The sequence below is a fragment of the Oncorhynchus masou genome, chromosome 20 (genome assembly GCF_036934945.1).
Source record: "Oncorhynchus masou masou isolate Uvic2021 chromosome 20, UVic_Omas_1.1, whole genome shotgun sequence".
NCBI lineage: Eukaryota > Metazoa > Chordata > Actinopteri > Salmoniformes > Salmonidae > Oncorhynchus > Oncorhynchus masou.
In genome coordinates this window covers 9617121-9638356 of record NC_088231.1, presented here as the reverse complement: position 1 = coordinate 9638356, position 21236 = coordinate 9617121, and the positions used below count along the sequence as shown (strand labels likewise).

The window sequence follows — 21236 nt, the reverse complement described above, 5'->3', positions numbered from 1 at the left end:
AATAATGTGGTGATTCGATGGTATCAAAAGCAGCACAAAGGTCTAGGAGCACGAGGACAGATGCAGAGCCTCGGTCTGATGCCATTAAAAGGTAATTTACCACCTTCACAAGTGCAGTCTCAGTGCTATGATGGGGTCTAAAACCAGACTGAAGCATTTCGTATACATTGTTTGTCTTCAGGAAGGCAGTGAGTTGCTGCGCAACAGCCTTTTCAAATGTTTTTGAGAGGAATGGAAGATTTAATATGGGCAGATTGTTTTTTATATTTTCTGGGTCAAGGTTTGGCTTTTTCAAGAGAGGCTTTATTACTGCCACTTTTAGTGAGTTTGGTACACATCCGGTGGATAGAGAGACGTTTATTATGTTCAACATAGGAGGGCCAAGCACAGAAAGCAGCTCTTTCAGTAGTTTAGTTGGAATAGGGTCCAGTATGCAGCTTGAAGGTTTAGAGGCCATGATTATTTTAATAATAACTTCACTATGCTCAAAGGGATATTTTGCCCATCTACCATCCCTTATTTGCAAGGCATTATATAACCTCCCTGGTCTTTGTGGTTGAATATGTGTTTGAAATTCACTGCTCAACTGAGGAACCTTACAGATAAATGTATTTGTGGGGTACAGAGATGAGGTAGTCAGTCAAAAATCCTGTTTAACACTATTATTGCACACAGGGTGAGTCCATGTAACCGATTATGTGACTTGTTGGAGGTGTCCTTAAGAAAACAAACACAAACTCGGCTAGCAATGCTCCGTTCTGCTCCTATAGTTGTGATTCAGAGAGACTGATGGTGCCTCAGGTTAACCCTCCAACAGGTGCTGCCTTCTGCCTGCCTTCTATAGGATCTATCAACTTGAACATGGACCCTGTGACATCACAGACACTACCTGGCCTTCATCCTCCTCACACTCTCCTGATGTTAAACCAGACCTCAGACAATGCCAGTGCCTCAACACTGAGTGGCTACACAAGCCCATTGACAAATGACAGTAGTGGAGACGGAATGAGTATAGGTGGCAACGCCAAAGAGAAGCGCTTCCTGTGTTAGTTCTGTGGAAAAGCCTTCAGTTTTTCAGGTGGAGATCCACCAGAGAATGCACACGTGGGAGAAATAGTTTGGCTGCCTCCTGTGCCGGACCAGTTTCTCCAACTAGTTTAACCTAAAGAGGTGTCAGAGGGTCCACACAGGGGAGAAACCCTTCAGCTGATCCAAGTGTGAGAAGAGGTTCCCTCGCCAGCACCAGCTGAAGATGCACCTGAAGGTCCACACAGGAGAGAGTTTGTTTGCCTGTACGCACTGTGGGAAAAGGGTCTCAGAGAGGAGCTACCCCAGGATACACCAGCAGAAAATGCACACAACAGTCGTGTATAGTAATGCAGTACTAGTTAGTTTGTAATTAATTCAGTTGGTTTTGGATGTAGTAGGGAACTGGATGAGGTGAACTGAGGAAAATAATGAGTATGATGAGGCAGAGTAGATGATATGGTGATAGTTGGTGTGATGATGTCGGTAAAAATTATTTGATAATGAAAAGTGACAACCTTTTCCTGTTGTTTGATGCTTGTGTTTTATATAATATAATGAGGAGTCGATAGTGCCTTAATTAATGCTTGGGTGGGGGGGGTCTTATAGTTGTCCTGTTTCACTGCATGTACACGTAGGTAGCCTGTAATAGTGTGAAATGTGTTTTGTGCATTTCCCAACTCCCCCTGAGCCTGGGGTCAAGGCCAGGGATCAGCCATTATTGACAGTGACACTGGAGCAATTAGGGTTCGGTGCTCAAGGACACATCAAAATATATATATATTTTTTACCTAACGACCTTTCACTTAGTTACCAAACACTCTTAACCACTAGGCTACCTGCCTACCTCATGTTTACTTGACATGAAATAGTGAAAATGTGTGTAATGTAATGACAAACCTTTTCCAAAGTATTTTACAATTAATTTTATCAAAGCGAGGGTACAAGATTTACAGAAAATGTAAAGTGTTACCATAGTGAGAAAAGTTATTCTACTTGTCACGTATTGTGACAAAAGTACTGTACATCACGTTATGTGAGTGTATGACCATTTTGTTTTTGCAGAGTTTCTGATCTCAGTTGAACCAAAACATCATACTTAATTCTTGAATCAACAAATATATACTTTTTAAATGTTTTATAATTACCTCCAATGGCTCCATATTGTTAGGTACTTGTGTTAGAGATTAGATTGTGGTTAAGATTTTATAATATCATGTTTGTGTGTGTACAGCAAAGATTTTCTTATATAAACCTTTCTTATATAAACCTTTACAGTCTGCAGTCAATGAGGACCTGCTGATATCCAGTGTTGCTGGTGGGAGAGACTGGACCTCACAAAACATGGCCCTGGATCAGAACCCTGGATCAGGAACCGTCGTTCTTCTTTCCCGAGTTGGAACCGGGACCCAACCACGAGGGACAGAGACTCCACCAACACACAGAACACACGCAGTGGACAGGTGGACTGAACAACCTCAGTCCTGGTGGTCATCAGAGAGACAGAGGCTCCAGTCTGCAGCCCAGACCCTTCTCTTCACAGTCTCAGTGCAGGGATGAAGCAGGGCTTGGGGCTGATAGACCCTCCTGTTCCTATCTCTATGATACAAACACTACAGTATCCATGATGAACAGAGCAGGTCACCCTGGGGTTCAGCCTTCACAGAGAGTGGTGGGAGACCCCCCTGGTGGTAGTCTATCAGTAAGTCTGTCTCGTCCTTCTGGATCTCATCTAATTCCTGGTGAATGGGTTAATAGAAGGCCTGGGTCTGGACCAGAGTCTAGTCTTCCTCAGTTACCTCATGGTTATCCCACCAATACAGACAGGGTCAGCATGGGTGTTTACCACAAGTGGTACCTAGCCTATAACACAGCCCATAATCCCAACAAAACCCAAACAATGGCAAGAGGTCAATTAGGGAGCTCAAAGTTGAGTTTTACGCAGGGGATATCTGGAAACCAATTTTTGGCTGACATATTATAGTTATCATGTGAAGTGTCTTGGGGTGAGTGGGGTGAGAGGTAATTCAATTCACACCCCTCATTAGCTTGTTACCTGAAACAGGCTTGTGTAAATACCTGTTTTTTGAGAGACCGTAAACTGAGGCTAGAACAAGGATAGCTTAATATTTACCGTACTGAGGTGATGTAAATGGAATAAGTCATATTACTTTCTACACTATTCTTGTCAATACAGTTATTTTTAAAGAAGTCTGTGGTGAGCTTGAAATATACTGATCATAGTACATTTGATTTGTAATGTAATTAGCAGTACCGTAATTCAAAGAACAGCCCGCAAATATTTTTCATTTAACCACACCCTTTCAGCAACGACGCCAACCAATAATATCCTTTCTCTTCTGTGTAAACAAAAGTGAACAGTGACTTAGAACAATTTCCACATTAGCGTTTTTATTGTTGTTATTTAGAGGTTTATTAACACCCTGTAACTTAAAATATGACTAATTTAACTGCACAACTTCGCATACTTACCCCCAGGTAGTGTTTAATTCATGTTGGAGACAGGACTTGGTTGATAGATGTTATCTAGGTAACGCTAGCTAGCGAACAATGGCTAACGTTAAATGTATGGTTTTTCACACTCAAATAGCCTCTATCATGGAGGTGCTAGCGAATGCAGCCGTGGAAGATATCTGCAAACTCGTAGACGACGATTATGCAGTGTTTCGTTTGGAAATAACTCAAAGCCAGAAAGAAAACCGGGTATTGCGGAGGAAACTACAGGTTCAGGAACAGAAGGTATCACGGGAGCGCTTCCTCTCCAGTCGTCCCAGAAATGTCAAGATCCTTGACAGATACAGAGGAATGGCTAGAGGTAGGCCCGTTCCCCTCTGCGCATGTTTGACTTCAGATGTGTTTACCACAGATATGGTTAACCAGAATTGGGTCTTGGTCAGTTTTGGGATAGTATGCAATAATTCCCTTGATTACTAAACTAACAAATATCATATTCTAACCAGATTCTTTATTTAATGCATTTCCTATTATTTACTCAATGAAAATAATGTGATGCTTGGAACATAATGCATTGATCAATACATAGTATATCAAGAAGTTATAGGAATTGTTACCTTACATCCTGGCCAATTCTAGACAGTGTCAATAGTGTACAATATATCGTTGAGCATTGATAGTAGTTAACCCAACCACCTCTTCTTCCCAATCGCTCTCTCAGTTGAAGGACATCTCACTGGAGGCCACAGGAGCTTTTTGAAGCCAGCGGGACACAATACATGGAGAGATGACCAACCAATCACCGTTGATGAGGGGACTGGAACCTCAACCCAGCACGTTATCATGATAGAGGTTAGTGTAATAGTAGTATATCAAATGTGGCCAGTTTATTTCAGAAAGGCTCACCGCAGCTATTCACTTGCTTACACGTACATCCTTATTTATCTGCCATAGGGGAGCTTGGAGACTTCCCAACGACATTGTAATCCAATTAAACTAATGTACCGGTAACAGATGTGACAAATGTAAAGCATTTGTTAATGTTTATACAGCCATGTTTTAAAAACTAATTTACACAATAAGATAAAAATCCTGTAATGTACAATGCAGATATGGTCCTGCAAATGACCACTAGGGGGCAATGCAGTTCAGTATACCGCAGTCATGGCTACCAAACAGCACTCACCTCACTGCTGTCCCCCACCCACTCAGCAACGATGGTAGTTAATTCCGTTTTTTGGTTCTCTGCTGTGTGCCTCTCCACATATGGACTTGGTATTTTACTAAATAGGGCTACCTTCTGTATACTAGGGCTTTCCAACCCTGTTCCTGGAGAGCTACCCTCCTGTAGGTTTTCGCTCCAAACCTAATTGTAATTAACCTCATTCAGCTTATCAACCAGCTAATTATTAGAATTAGGTGTGCTATAGTACTGTTGTACAAACACCTACAGGATGGTAGCTGTCCAGGAACCGGGTTGGAGAGCCCTGCCTTAGAATGTAAATTGTCATAGTCGAGGCAACATCACCCTGACCCTCAACACAGGGGCCCCATAGGGGTGTGTGTGCGCTTAGTCCCCTCCTGTACTCCCTGTTACCCACGACTGAGTGGCCACGCACAACTCTCAACACCGACATCAAGTTTGCTGGCGACATGACGGTGATAAGCCTGATCACCAGTGACGATGAGAAAGCCTACAGGATGGGGGGCAGTGACGTGTGGTGCCAGGACAACAACCTCTCCATCAACGTCAGTAAGGCCAACACGCCTCCATACACGTCAATGGGGCCGAGAGCATCAAGTTCCTCGGTGCCAAATCACTAAAGACTTAAAAGTAGTCCACTCACGTGCATAGTAGTGAAGAAGACTCTTTCCCCTCAGGAAGTTGAAAAGGTTTGGTATGGGCCCACAAATCCTCAGTTATAGGTACGCTTGTAATTGTTAAGGACTGGGGAGTTTTTCAGGATAAAAAATTAATGGAATGGAGTTAAGCACAGTCAAAGTCCTAGAGGAAAACCCTGTTCAGTGTGCTTTCCACCAGACACTGGGAGAGGAATTCACCTTTCAGCAGGACAATAACCTAAAACACAAGGCCAAATCTACACTGGAGTTGCTTACCAAGAAGACTGAATGTTCCTGAGTGGCAGAGTTAGTTTTTACTTAAATCTGCTTGTAAATCTATGGCAAGACTTAAATGTTGTCTAGCAATGATCAATAACCAACTTGACAGAGCTTTTAAAAGTAATAATGTGCAAATAGTGTACATTCCAGATGTGCAAGGCTCTTAGACTTACCTAGAAAGACTCACAGCTGTAAACTGCCAAAGGAGATTCTAACATGTATTGACTCAGTGATGTGAATACTTATGTAAATTCAATATTTTTAAAGGCACTGTATGTCTAGATTTCTTTGGTTGTGTTGTTTTTATTTCACGTGTGTAGTTCAGTCCTTGAGCTGTTTTGTGTGGTCCCCAGGAAGAGTAGCTGCTGCTTCAGCAACAGCGAATGAGGATCCTAGTAAAATACTATCTGCATTTACCCAATTGAGCTAATCATTAGCTAGATCCCAAATGTGATCTTTTTACTAGTTTGCATCATATAGAATTGTATTACCCAAAGAACGAGCATAAACACAGTGAATATAATGTAGGCTAGTGATGTGCGGGTTGACTCATAACCCGCAGTGCCCGTGGGAGTCCGACCGATATTGATTTGATTGGGCCGCCTAACAAAAGAGATCAAGGACAAAGGAGGGCTATTATTATTATGCATAATTTCTGACAATTTAAAACGGTGTAAAAAATTGGTATTATATAATACCCGAGAGACTGTTATAACAAACAAAAAAGTGTAAAGCTTTTATTACAGCATGGCAAAGATGATAAAACAGGCAAATTTGTAAAATTGTTGCTTGAGACTTGGTGCTCACGGAATGATTTGGCTATTAATTTTAATTTTTTCTTTTACCTTTATTTTACTAGGCAAGTCAGTTAAGAACAAATTCTTATTTTCAATGATGGCCTAGGAACAGTGGGTTAACTGCCTGTTCAGGGGCAGAACGACAGATTTGTACCTTGTCAGCTCGGGGATTTGAACTTGCAACCTTTCTGTTACTAGTCCAACACTCTAACCACTAGGCTACCCTGCCGCCCCAAACAAACACTCAAAGCAGGATCTGTATTATTTCTGTAGAAAGACAGTACCTGTCAAGTTTGGACACACCTACAAGGTTTTTTTCATTATTTTGACTATTTTCTACATTGTAGAATAATACTGAAGACATCAAAACTATGAAATAACACATATGGAATCATTTAGTAACCAAGAAAAGTGTTAAACAAATCACAACATGAGATTCTTCAAATAGCCACCCTTTGCCTTGACATCTTTGCACACTATTGTCTCTCAACCAGCTTCATGAGGTAGTCACCTGGAATGCGTTTCAATTAACAGTTGTGCCTTCTTAAGCTAATTTGTAATTTCTTTCCTTCTTAATGCATTTGAGCCAATCAATTGTGTTGTGACAAGGTAGGGGTGATAGCCCTATTTGGTAGAAGACCAAGTGCATATTATGGCAAGAACAGCTCAAATAAGCAAAGAGAAATAACAGTCAATCTGGAAAGTTAGAAGAACTTTGTAAGTTTCTTCAAGTGCAGTCGCAAAAACCATCAAGCGCTATGAAGAAACTGGCTCTCATGAGGACCGCCACAGGCAAGGAAGACCCAGAGTCACCTCTGCTGCAGAGGATAAGTTAATTGGAGGTACCAGCCTCAGAAATTGCAGCCCAAATTAATTCTTCAGAGATCAACATCAACCGTTCAGAGGAGAGAATCAGGCCTTTGTGGTCGAATTGCTGCAAAGAAACCACTACTAAAGGACACCATTAAGAAGAGACTTGCTTGGGCCAAGAAACACGAGCAATGGACATTAGACCGGTGGAAATCTCTCCTTTGGTCTGGAGTCCAAATTTGAGATTTTTGATTCCAAACGCCATGTCTTTGTGAAACGCAGAGTAGGTGAATGGATGATATCCGCATGTGTGGTTCCCACCATGAAGCATGGAGGTGGTGTGATGGTGCTTTGCTGGTGACACTGTCAGTGATTTATTTAGAATTCAAGGCACACTTAACCAGCATGGATACCACAGCATTCTGCATCAATACGCCATCCCATCTGGTTTGCACTTAGTGGGACTATTATTTATTTTTCAACAGGACAATGACCCAACACACCTTCAGGCTGTGTACGGGCTATTTGACCAAGACGGAGAGTGATGGAGTGCTGCATCAGATGACCTGGCCTCCACAATCATCCAACCTCAACCCAATTGAGATGGTTTGGGATGAGTTGGACCGCAGAGAGAAGGAAAAGCAGCCAACAAGTGCTCAGCATATGTGGAAGCATTCCAGGTTAAGCTGTTTGAGAGAATGCCAAGAATGTGCAAAGCTGTCAAGGCGAAGGGTAGCTACTTTGAAGAATATAAAATACAAAATAATATTTTGATTTGTTTAACACTTTTTTAGTGATTTTAGTGATTGTTATTTCATAGTTTTCATGCATTCACTATTATTCTACATTGTAGAAAATAGTCAAACCAAAGAAAAACCCTTGAATGAGTAGGCGTGTTCAAACTTATGACTGGTACTGTATATGGATGATTCATAAAGCCAGGCACATTTAACAGTTAGGCTGTTGATTATAGACCTAATTAATTTAGTTTCCTCTCTCCTCACATTTCTTAGACGATTAAGTCAAGGGCTTTTTTCTCATCTCCTATCTCTGCTGCTGCCTCCGCCACATTGTTCTCAACACCAATATGCTGGTTAATTGAGCTATTATGCACATACAGTTGAAGTCGGAAGTTTACATACACCTTTGCCAAATACATTTAAACAGTTTTTCACAATTCCTGACAATTAATCCTCGTAAAAAGTCCCAGTCTTAGGATCACCACTTTATTTTAAGAATGTGAAATGTCAGAATAATAGCACACTGTTTTTCTTTCATCACATTCCCAGTGGGTCAGAAGTTTACATCCACTCAATTAGTATTTGGTAGCATTGCCTTTAAATTGTTTACCTTGGGTCAAACATTTCAGGTAGCCAGCCTTCCACAAGCTTCCCACAATAAGTTGGGTGAATTTTGGCCCATTCCTCCTGACAGAGCTGATGTAACTGAGTCAGGTTGGTAGGCCTCCTTGCTCGCACATGCTTTTTCAGTTCTGCCCACAAATGTTCTATGAGATTGAGGTCAGGGCTTTGTGATGGCCACTCCAATACCTTGACTTTGTTGTCCTTAAGCCATTTTGCCACAACTTTGAAAGTGTGCTTGGGGTCATTGTCCATTTGGAAGACAAATTTGCGACCAAGCTTTTAACTTCCTGACTGATGTCTTGAGATGTTGCTTCAATATATCCACATAATTTTCCTACCTCATGATGCCATATATTTTGTGAAGTGCACCAGTCCCTCCTGCAGCAAAGCACCCCCACAACATGATGCTAAAACCACTGTGCTTCATGGTTGGGATAGGGTTCTTTGGCTTGCAAGCCTCCCCCTTTTCCTCCAAGCATAACGATGGTCATTATGGCCAAACAGTTCTATTTTTGTTTCATCAGACCAGAGGACAGTTCTCCAAAAAGTAGGTACCTTCAGGCGTTTGGAAATAGCTCCAAGGATGAACCAGACTTGTGGAGGTCTATAATTTCTTTTCTGAGGTCTTGACTGATTTCTTTTGATTTTCCCATCCCATGATGTCAAGCAAAGATGCACTAAGTTTGAAGTTAGGCCTTGAAATACATCCACAGTTACACCTCCAATTTGACTTTTTCCACATTTTGTTTCGTTATAGCCTTATTCTAAAATTGTTTTTTTTTTTAATCCAAAAAACCTCAGCACACATCGTGCCAAAGGAGATAGCAGCAGTTTTACAGGCTCCTAACCAATTGTGCCATTGTGTGTGTTTTTTGCAAGTTATTTTGTACATAATATTTCTGCCACCGTCTCTTATGACTGAAAGGAGCTTCTGGATAACAGCGATTACTCACCTGGTACTGGACAAATATTTTTTCTTTAACATGTCAGATGCAATGGATTTACTTAAGCCACTGAACATGGCCCAAATCCCCATCATTCGCATGAAGAAGAGATGGAGATATAGGGGACGTAGGTCAGGGATCCTTGTAAGAATCTGACAGCGAGTGAGTAATCCCCCGCCTACCATCAGTCCTATTAGCCAACGTGCAATCATTGGATAATTAACTAGATGAGCTCTGATCAAGACTATTCTACCCAAGGGACAATAACTAATATATCTTATGTTTCACTTAGTCACGGTCGAACGACTGGGTTTTCCTTGGCATTGGCAAGATAGAACAGCTGCCTCCGATAAGACAAGGGGTGTCGGTCTATTTGTCAATAACTGCTGGTGCACAAAATATAATATTCAGGAAGTCTTGAGGTTTTGCTCGCCTGAGGTAGAGTATCATGATAAGCATTATTTCCCAAGAGAGTATCTATATTTTTCGTAGCTGTCTACTTACCACCACAAACCGATGCTGGCACTAAGACCACACTCAACAAGTTGTATATGGCCATAAGTAAACAAGAAAATGCTCATCCAGAGGGAGCACTGTGGCCGGGGACTTTAATGCAGGGAACCTTAAATCTGTTTTACCTCATTTCTAACAGCATGTTACATGTGCAAACCGAGAGAGGGGGAAAAAAACCCTCTAAAATCTGAACATAATTCTATCCTCGTGATTGCTGTTTACAAGCAAAAACTAAAAAAGGAAGTACCAGTGATTCGCTCAATATGGAAGTGGTCAGACGACGCAGATGCGTAACTTCTTATGGCTGCAATCCCGTTAACAGGAGCAATATGACAACAGCCAGTCAAAGTGCAGGGCGCCAATTTCAAAACATAAAAAATCTCATAATTAAAATTCCTCAAACATACATGTATCTCATAACATTTTAAAGCTAATCTCGTTGTTAATCCCACCACAGTGTCCGATTTTCAAATGTGCTTTACAGCAAAAGCACCACAAATGATTATGTTAGGTCACCACATAACCACAGAAACACAACAGTTTTTCCAGCAAAAAAAATTCCAGACAGAGTCACAAAAACTACAAATAAAGATAAGATTAATCACTAACCTTTGATCATCTTCATCAGATGACACTCATAGGACTTCATGTTACACAATAGACATGTCAGATTTAAAAAAGGCTTTTTGGCGAAAGCATAAGAAGCTATTATCTGATGATAGCATAACAGTCAAGAGGGTAGCATATTTCAACCCTGCAGGTGCTACACAAAACGCAGAAATAAAATAAAAAACATGCATTACCTTTGGCGAGCTTCTTTTGTTGGCACTCCAATATGTCCCAATAAACATCACAATTGGTCCTTTTGTTCGATTAATTTCGTCCATATATATCCAAATGTCAATTTTATAAAGCGCGTTTGATCCAGAAAAAAAAGTTTCCAAAATGCGCAATGTGACTACAAAATATTTCAAAAGTTGCCTATAAACTTTGCCAAAATATTTCAAACTACTTTTGTAATACAACTTTAGGTATTTTTAAACGTTAATAATCAATCAAATTGTAGACTGGTCTGTGTTCAATACAGGAAGACAACAAACCATGCTACTTTTCACGTCTTGCACACTCTCAACAGTGTTACCCAGTTCCTAGATGGCCGTAATTCTTCATTGCACAAATGAATAACCTCAACCAAATGCAAAGACTGGTGAAATCCAGTGGAAGCGGTAGGAACTGAAAACCAGTTCCTAATAAATATCGTTTGCCAACGAGAACTCACTGAACAGACAGGGACCTAAAAAAAAGACAATTCTGAACGGTTAGTCCTCTGGGTTTTGCCTGCTACATAAGTTCTGTTATACTCAGACATGATTCAAACAGTTTTATAAACTTCAGATTGTTTTCTATCCAAATCTACTAATAATATGCACATCTTATATTCTTGGCATGAGTAGCAGGAAGTTGAAATTGGGAATGCTATTTATCCAAAAGTGAAAATGCTGCCCCCTATCCCAAAGATGTTAAACAGAAATACTCATCATAATCTGAGATGGGGCTCAGAAGTAAAAATCACAATAGCCGCCACGATGGCGTCAACATAAACAAGAAATTACATACATATTCCCTTACCTTTGATGATCTACATCAGAAAGCACTCCAGGAATCCCAGGTCCACTATAAATGTTTGTTTTGTTCGATAATATCCATTATTTATGTCCAAATACCTTCTTTTGTTAGCGCGTTTGGTATACATATCCAAACGCTCATTCTGGTCAGCGTTACATCGGACAAAAACTTCAAAAAGTTATATTACAGGTCGAAGAAACATTTCAAACTATGTACAGAATCAATCATTAAGATGTTAACATATAGCTTCAATAAAGTTCCAACCGGAGTATTCCTTCGTGTCTTCATGAGCAATGGAACACAAGTGGGTACCATGAGGAATAACCGTGATCAGAAAATGGGTGCTTCTCAGACACCTGATACATTCTGCTCTCATTCACTCCCACAACAACGTGGAAGTCTCATTCAAATTTCTATTGATGGTTGACATCTAGTGGAGCGCCTAGGCAGTGCAACATCATTCATATCTCAAGGGGATTTTCATTGGGGACTTTGTATGGTGAATGCATACAAAGCTCAGATTTCTCACTTCCTGTTTTGATTTCTCCTCAGGATTTTGCCTGCCATATGAGTTATGTTATACTCACAGACATCATTCAAACAGTTTTAGAAACTTTAGAGTTTTCTATCCAATACTAATAATAATATGCATATACTAGCAACTGATACTGAGGAGCAGGCCGTTTACTTTGGGCAACTTATTCATCCATGCTACTCAATACTGCCCCCCAGCCATAAGAAGTTAAGCTACAGGACTGTTTTGCTAGCTCAGACTTGAATATGTCCAGGGATTCTTCCGGCATTGAGGAGTACACCACATCAGTCACTGGCTTCATCAATAAGTACATCTGACGTCATCCCCACAGTGACCGTACGTACATACCCCAACCAGAAGCCATGGATTACAGGCAACATCCGCACTGAGCTAAGTGGTAGATCTGCCGCTTTCAAGGATATGGACCCTAACCCGGACACTTAAGAAATTCTGCTATGCCCTCCAACGAACCATCAAAAACGGCAAAGCGTCAATACAGGAAGGAGTAAGATTGAATCCTACTATACCGGCTCCGAAGCTCGTCAGAGCTTGCAAACTATTACGGACAACAAAGGGAAGCACAGCCACGAGCCACCCAGTGACACGAGCCTACCAGACGAGCTAAATTACTTCTATGCACGCTTGGAGGTAAGCATGAGAGCACCCGCTGTTCCGGACGACTGTGTGATCACACACTCCGTAGCCAATATGAGTAAGACCTTTAAACAGGTCAACAGTCACAAGGCCACACAGCCAGAAGGATTACCAAGACATGTACTCCGAGCATGCGCTGACCAACTGGCAAGTCTTCACTGACATTTTCAACCTGTCCCTGACCGATTCTGTAATACCAACATGTTTCAAGCAGATCACCATAGTCCCTGTGCCCAAGAACACCAAGGTAACCTGCCTAAATGACTACCAACCTGTAGCACTCACATCTGTATCCATGAAGTGCTTTGAAAGGCTGGTCATGGTCAACACCATCCCAGAAACCCTAGACCCCACTCCAATTTACATACCGCACAAACAGATCCACAGATGACGCAATCTCCATTGCTCTCCACACTGGCCTTTCCCACATGGACAAAAGGAACACCTACATGAGAATGCTTTCATTGACTACAGCTTAGCATTCAACACCTTAGAGCCCTCCAAGCTCATCTCTAAGCTAAGGACCTTGGGACTAAACACATCCCTCTGCAACTGGATCCTGGACTTCCTGACGGGCTGCCCCCAGGTGGTAAGGGTAGGTAACAACATATCTGCCACACTAGTCCTCAACACGGGGGCCCCTCAGGGGTGCATGCTGTACTCCCTGTTCACCCACGACTCCAACACCATCATTAAGTTTGCTGACGACAACAGTCTGATCACCGACAATGATGAGACAGCCTACAGGGAGGAGATCAGAGACAACATCTCCCTCAACGTGTTCAAGACAAAGGAGATGATCGTGGACTACAGGAAAAGGAGGGCCAAGCATGCCCCCATCTCATCGACAGGACTGTAGTGGCGCAGGTTGAGAGCTTCAAGTTCCTTGGTGTCCACGTCATATCTGATCTCACCCTATTCTGCATACACCAGACAGCGCTTTATAGCCAATATACACTTACTAAATATACCTCCACACTAGACCTACACACGAAACACCTACTGTACACGTCAAAAAAGTTGTCAAATTTGTCTGATGTTGACGTGACTTATTTTTACCCACATCATTTACGTCCACCATGATGTATTTAACAACAAAGTAATTATGTAACTACCATATAGGACTCAAACGTGGTGGGGATGGGTAAACACTCCATGTTTATTATATGTGTGTATGTACCGGAGGGAGTGTAATCTGGATCACCTCTCTCCTCCAGGAGGAGGGTCCAGAGGTGGTGCTGGTGAAGGAGGAGGGGTGTGAGGAGGGTCTGGGGAACCCTGAGGGGACCATGGTCATGGAGGACAACCAGACTACACCACCTCCTGAACTCACAGAAGAACCAGCTGAGCAGCACAGGACGACACACAGTCTCACTGAGGTGAGCCCACTGAACTACTGTCTGAATGGTTTTAGGTCAGGGCTCGTATCCACAAAGCTTATTAGATCTTGATTAATTCTGTCTTATCAAACCATTAAAGAGTGTCAAGTAAACCAATCAACTAACATGTTTGCATAGCAATTCCTCATTGCCAAATCAGAAGATACTCCATAGCAGGGAGCAAATATAATATTTTGGTAACACTTTACTTGACACCTAGCATCGTAACGTTATAACACGGTCATATCTATGTAATATGTCATAACAGCTGACATAACTTGTCATATGGTCATAACACTGTCATGACACACATTTACACCTGACATATTACATTTTTGTATGGCACATAAATGTAAAAACCCACATTTATTCAACTGTGTTTTTTGCCAAGTTTCTTTTTAAACATTTTCAAACATCCTTTGTCATGTTTTAAGTAACTTGTAGAAAATACACTGACACGGTCATGAGGCATTATGACCATCATGTGTCACTTTACTTGGACTAAGAAAAAACACTGACAAGAAGCTTTATGACCATCAAATAAGCCAGATAGGCCTATCATGTACATGCCCTTATGTCAGTCATTAGTCAAAAACAGGGTGTCTTGTCCTGCTCCTAAAATCTGCTCCTGTATTCATCCCAATCATCAGCAACAGCGCATTGGGGAAGGTGCATGTCTGACATCAATGTGTGCGCAATTACAATAATAATTTAATTTGGTCAATTTCAGAAAATGTTCTAGGTAGGATTTGTGCGTTTTGACACTCGTATGTAGGTGCCATAACCAGCCATAAAATAATGCAATATGTCACAAGAGGTCTAAGTATGTGTTATGACCATAACTTGTCATGTCAGCTGTTATTACATGACACGGTTATGACCGTGTTATGATGCTAGGTGTCAAGTAAAGTGTTACCCAGATTTCTTGATCCAACATCCTCTCACTCTGTATCTCTTACAGTCAATAGACATGGAGGATGGGAAGCCTGATCTGCTGTTAGTCAAAGAGGAGACAATAGAGGACGGACCAGAGAGCATTGATCTTCTGAGTGGACTAAATATGGGGGAGCAAGGTAAGGGAGAAATACATATAGCCTACATACAGTAATAGATCTTCAATGGGAGTAGTGATGCGCCCGGCTATTATTTTTCTTAATTCAAAAAATGAAATCAATACAACTTATGTTTACATAAAAAAACACATATTATAATGTATGAACTTGACAACAAACAAATCCATATGTAGCGTTCTCTTCCATATTTGTAAAGTGTATTTTCGAACCTCTTCCTGCAGGTGATTGGATGGAGGCTAAAAGAGGAGACTGTGCGGCCATCTTCGATTTCCAGACCCAGACTGGTGCAGGCAAGGGCCGAGGGAATGACATCACTGAGCAGGCCAGGACCAGAGGCGAGGTCAGTGGATGGGACAGCGTCCTCAACTCTGGGCTGGGGAACAACACTGTTAACTACAACCAGAAACAGACAGTTGAACACAAAACACCAACTGAATTTAGTCTCCATGACAACAGACTGGTTGAGACCAGGGCGAGGTGTAGATTTGGTCTGCGGGGACAGGGAGGTGTCCGTATGCATCAAAAGAGAACAGACACAGACTCTACTAGCGATGCTCCGTCCTGCTCCTATAGTTGTGATTCACAGAGACTGATGACACCTCAGGTTAACCCCCTAACAGGTGCTACCTTCAGCCTGCCTTATATAGGATCTATCAACTGGAACATGGACCCTGTGACAACACAGACACTCCCTGGCCTTCATCCTCCTCACACTCTCCTAATGTTAAACCAGACCTCAGACGATACCAGTGTCTCAACACTTAATAGCTACACAAGCCCATTGACAAATGACAGTAGTAGTAGTAGTAATGCCATCAGTAGATCTGGTGGCAAAGAGAAGCGCTTCCCGTGTTCATTCTGTGGGAAAGCCTTCAGTTTCCCCAAACACGTGGAGATCCACCAGAGGATGCACACGGGGGAGAAACCATTCAGCTGTAGCCAGTGTCACATGCGCTTTGCCCAGGCTGGCCACCTGAAGAGGCACCAGAGAGTTCACACAGGGGAGAAACCCTACAGCTGCCCCCAGTGTGAGAAGAGGTTCTCCCGCCAGCCCCAGCTGAAGAGGCACCTGAAGGTCCACACGGGAGAAAGGCCATTCGCCTGTACGCACTGTGGGAAGAAGTTCTCAGAGAGGAGCTCTCTCAGGATACACCAGCAGAAAATGCACACAGCCCATGTATAGAGTATAGTGACATGTAATGTAGTACTAGTTAGTTTGTAGTTCATTCTGTTGGTTTAGGATGTAGTAGGGAACTGGATGAGGTAGAATGAGTATGATGAGGCAGAGTAGATGATATGGTGATTGTGTCTGTACAAATGCTTCACTGATGAAGAGTGACAAACTTTGTCCCTTTCAGGTTGATGCTGGTGTTTTATAATAAGAAAATGATAGTGCCTGAATTAATGTTTACATTAAATAAAGAAGTCATGTGTAATGTTAACTTTTCCAACATTATTTTATCAAAGCGAGGTTACCAGATTTACAGAAGTTATTCTACACTGAATGAAAATAAACGCAACACGATTTTACTGAATTAAAGTTTATAAGGAAATCAGTTAATATAAATACATTTGTTAGTCCCTAATCTAAGGATTTCACATGACTCGGAATCAGTGTTGTGTTCTATACCACCTAAATTCAAGACCGGAGAAAAATTGAGTCCAATTCAACACCATGATTGTAATTTTGTCAATCTCCACCATTGTAAGAGTTCAAAATGTCCAGTATTTCTGTGTTCATATTTCAGAAGAACATGTGGATTCTTTAGACATTCAGAAAAGGTGAAAAAATGCATGCAGAGGGAAAATAGAGCCACTCTACAAATTATTACTAACCCAAACAATTAAGATCTTCTACGCCTAAGGATCTCAAGCACTGAGATGCAGCGCCACTCGGGAACCCCAGAGTATTTATAACATATTTTTAATGATAATAATAATTCTAATTACATTATTTTCAATTATATTGATTTAATCTATTACTAAGTAAGCCATTGGCTAGGCTACCAGAAGCTAGACAGAAAGGATCTGCCATTCAACTACATTTTGGCGTGACAGTGGAATCAACCAATCACATTTTGAATTGTAATGGGTTTACAAAAAAACATGGAAACGTCTGCCTTCTCAAAGGCCAGCAGGTCACTGCGGAATAGGGAGCAGTAGTTCTCAGTCTAGCCAGCTATATTTTGTTGTAGGCTAGTTTGCAGTGGCTGCAGCATTGTTATTGAAGATGTTGTTGCTAATTTGTTAGCTTCTCACTTATCAAGAATAACTTTCAACAAAAAGTTAAGTTTCAAATGATCATCAACTGGTGAGTGGGACAGTTTTTTTATTGGAGCTCACTTGCTTTTCTTAGACATTTCTTTGAAAATAACTTGTGTGTGAAACATTGTTGCATTTAAACTCACCGGTTACTTTGTGTGTTAAATGTTTTATGCAATGGGAAGTAGTAGTTGTAAATTTCGATTAGGAAATACTTTGCCTAATGGTTGTGTTTTTGTACTCTTATGATTGGGAACTACTAGCTTATTATGTCAGTGTGAATGGACTGCTTATCTTTAACATCATGCTATGTGCGACTGCTGTCTTTTCATCGGCCCTATGTAGTGATGCCTGGAGAAGTGGGTATCCTCAACACAAATATTCAGCAAGAGTTTCTTATATCAACCTTTTATTTGCTCTTCTGTACAATTTGTGTTTACAGTCTGCAGTCCATGAGGACCTGCTGATGCCCAGTGTTGCTGACGGGAGAGACTGGACCTCTAAAGCACCTGGTCACAAACCCTGGCCCCGGATCAGAACCCTGGATCAGGAGCCGTTGCTCTTCCTTCCCAAGTCAGGACCAGGACCGAACCACGAAGGACCGAGACTCCACCACCACCACACCGAACACAACCAGTGGACAGGTGGACTGAACAACCTCAGTCCTGGTGGTCATCAGAGAGACAGAGGCTCCGGTCAGGAATCCAGTCTGCAGCCCAGACCCTTCTCTTCACAGTCTCAGTGCAGTGATGAAGCAGGCCCTGGGACTGATAGAGATAGACCCTCCTGTTCCTACGATACAAACACCACAGTATCCATGATGAACAGAGCAGGTCACCCTGGGCTTCAGCCTTCACAGAGAGTGGTGGGAGACCCCCCTGGTGGTAGTCTATCAGCAAGTCTGTCTTCTCCTTCAGGATCTTGTCTAATGCCTGTTGAATGGGTTCATAGGAAGCCTGGGACCAGCCTTCCTCAGCTACCTCATGGTTACCCCATGAATACAGACAGGGTCAGGATGGGACGGATTAGGACAGACGCCGACAAGCCGTATGCCTGCCCCACGTGTGGGAAGCGCTTCGCTGAGGCGAGCTATGTGAAGAAGCACCAGACAGTTCACACCAAGGAGAGGCCCTTCAAGTGCAAACTATGTTACAAGAGCTTCTCCTTCCTGAGTAACCTTATCAGACATAAGAGTGTCCACAATGGGGAGAAATCGTAGCAGTGTGGCTTGAGATGTACACAGGGGATATGAGAACCATTCTTTATCTGACATATTATAGTTATCATGTGAAGTGTCTTTGGGTAAGAGGGTAATTAACCACATACCCTTCATTAACTTGTCATTTGAAATAGGCTTGAGTAAATCAGTTTTTAGAGAGACAGTAAATCTAAGCTATAATAAGGATAGTTGAATATTAACCTTACTGAGGTGATGTAGATGGAATAAAGTAATTATTTTCTCTTCTATATTCTTGCTAACACACTGTTCTTTCTAAAAGAGTCTGCACTCAGCTCGAAAGATAGCAATAATAGGAGATTTTGTGTAATGTACACTGAACAAAAATATGAATGCAACATGTAAAGTGTTGGTCCCATTTTTCATGAGCTGAAAAAGATGTTCCATATGCACAAAAAGCTTATTTCTATAACATGTTGTCCACAAATTTGTTTACATCCCTGTTAGTGAGCATTTATACTTTGCCAAGATAATCCATCCACCTGTCCAGTGGGGCATATCAAGAAGCTGATTATCATTATTTTCTCTTCTGCTCTATTCTTGCCAACACTGTGTTCTTTAGAGCGTTGGACCAGTAACCGAAAGTTTGTTGGATCGAATCCCCGAACTGACAAGGTAAAAAAAAAATCTGTCCTTCTGCCCCTGAGCAAGGTAGTTAACCCACGGTTCCCTGAGCACGAAAGACGTGGATGTCAATTAAGACACATTTCAGTTAAAGGCATTTACTTGTACAACTGAGCCGGTATCCCCCTTTCCCTTTGTAAACAAGTTGTCACAAAACTTGGCGAGGCAGTCAAATTATGTAAACGTCGCGCACATATACATTCAATAATGACAAACAGTCCCTTTGCAAGTCAGAATGTTTAATAAACTTAATTTGAATTTAATCCGTGGTGTTCGTCCTTCTGTTGGTATACATTTTAGACAAAATATCAACAGGACAGTGTTATTAACCCGACTTCAAAACACGGATCTTTGTGTGTGGCAATCAAGATTTTTTTTTGCCAGTACGGAAGTACGTGCACACGCGACGTTTTCATGAAACTGAAGTTTACATGGTTTTGTGCACGTGCCAGGTGATCATAATTTAAAACGGCAGTAATGGTGCTCTAAAAATTCGGGTAAACCATACTTTCCTGTGGATAATTTGTCTCGAATTTCGAGCAATTGAAGGACAAACCGCACAGATCACCGGTGTAGAGTAAGTTCAAATGTAATTATATTCAATATTCTTGCTTGTAAGGAACATTTGCACAATGTTACATTCGTTTCGGGCTGTATTTCCCAATTGCATGGTGTATTACAGCCTAATGAAATCAGACAATTAACAAGTCTGTTCTCGTTATTTAGATTAGCGTCCCGGTGTTGTGCCGAAAATCTCCTCCTGGCAGAACCCCCCCACCCCACACTCAATTCTTCATTCCTGCGACTTGGTTGCTATTTGACATTTCTGCACTTCACTCCGTTGTCAGTTTAGCCTACATGTCACTGATCTTAATAGCAGAAAGCATTTTTATTTGTGTCCTTCAAGGCAGCTGTCAGTGATCACGTTCGACCGCATTTGATTTGATTTTGTATGGAGGTTTGATCGCGGGGTAGGCACTAGTAATGTCTGCAGTTTTCGGTTTGGCTATTTGTTTCAAGTGTATTAGTCTATAAATACATCTCTGCCATAATTCGTCATCTGTCCCATGTCTTATTCGACTAGTTGTTCTGAAATGTTTATTGCTTGTCTACATTTTACTCCCTCTGTCTAATATAACACACATATTTATTTCGGTTGCCTACGTGAAGTTTGTTCTATAGAAACTATATGTGGGCCACATAAAGTATTTGACTCTAGTGACAAATTAAGGAGATTCATTTTGTCCCCTCAGTCATTTTTTGCAGCTTTGTATAATGTTAAAGTATAACTACACAGTGGTGACCCGTCGTTCATGGCAGGTGAGGCAGAGCTGTTTTGAGCCCCACCTCATTATATACTGTATAATGCTACAGCATACCATATGACATTCTAGACAAGTGGCTCTCAACTGGTTTTGCCTGGGGACCCAAAATTGACAATGGCAATTCGGTCCCGAATTAATATTATGGACTGTTGATGATTACATTTTGTGATGTTGTATTGCAGCTGCCTTCTTGGGCAGGCTTCACTTGCAAAATAGAGTTTGTCTCAATGGGCTACTATTAGAGTATTAAAGAAAGACATTACACAGCCATATTAACCGAGAAAACATTTATTATAAATTAAAGTGAATTTCTAAATTACATTATAAATTAAAGTGAATATGCCCTTTTAATTAGGAGCCCACGTATTTGACTCTAGTGACAAAATTAAGGCGATTAATCATTTTTGCAGCTTTGTATAATGTTAAAAATTATGTTTAAAAAAGTATAACTACTCAGTGGTGACCCATCAG

General features: G+C 41.5%; 1 protein-coding gene across 2 annotated transcripts; it reads left to right on the top strand.

The window, feature by feature from the left end:
* Positions 1–3382: 3382 nt before the first annotated feature.
* LOC135506892 (myoneurin-like) lies at positions 3383–19046 on the top strand. 2 transcript variants are annotated; one of them, XM_064926318.1, is made up of 6 exons: positions 3383–3862; positions 4223–4353; positions 14083–14244; positions 15206–15317; positions 15539–15657; positions 18022–19046. In XM_064926318.1, the coding sequence occupies exons 1-6, from the start codon at positions 3598–3600 to the stop codon at positions 18796–18798; spliced, it is 1566 nt and encodes a 521-aa protein (XP_064782390.1). In that variant the 5' UTR covers positions 3383–3597; the 3' UTR covers positions 18799–19046. The 2 variants fall into 2 exon arrangements, with proteins under 2 accessions (XP_064782390.1, XP_064782389.1); XM_064926317.1 differs by lacking the exon at positions 18022–19046 and having other exon boundaries at positions 15539–17502.
* The last annotated feature ends 2190 nt before the right edge of the window (positions 19047–21236 follow it).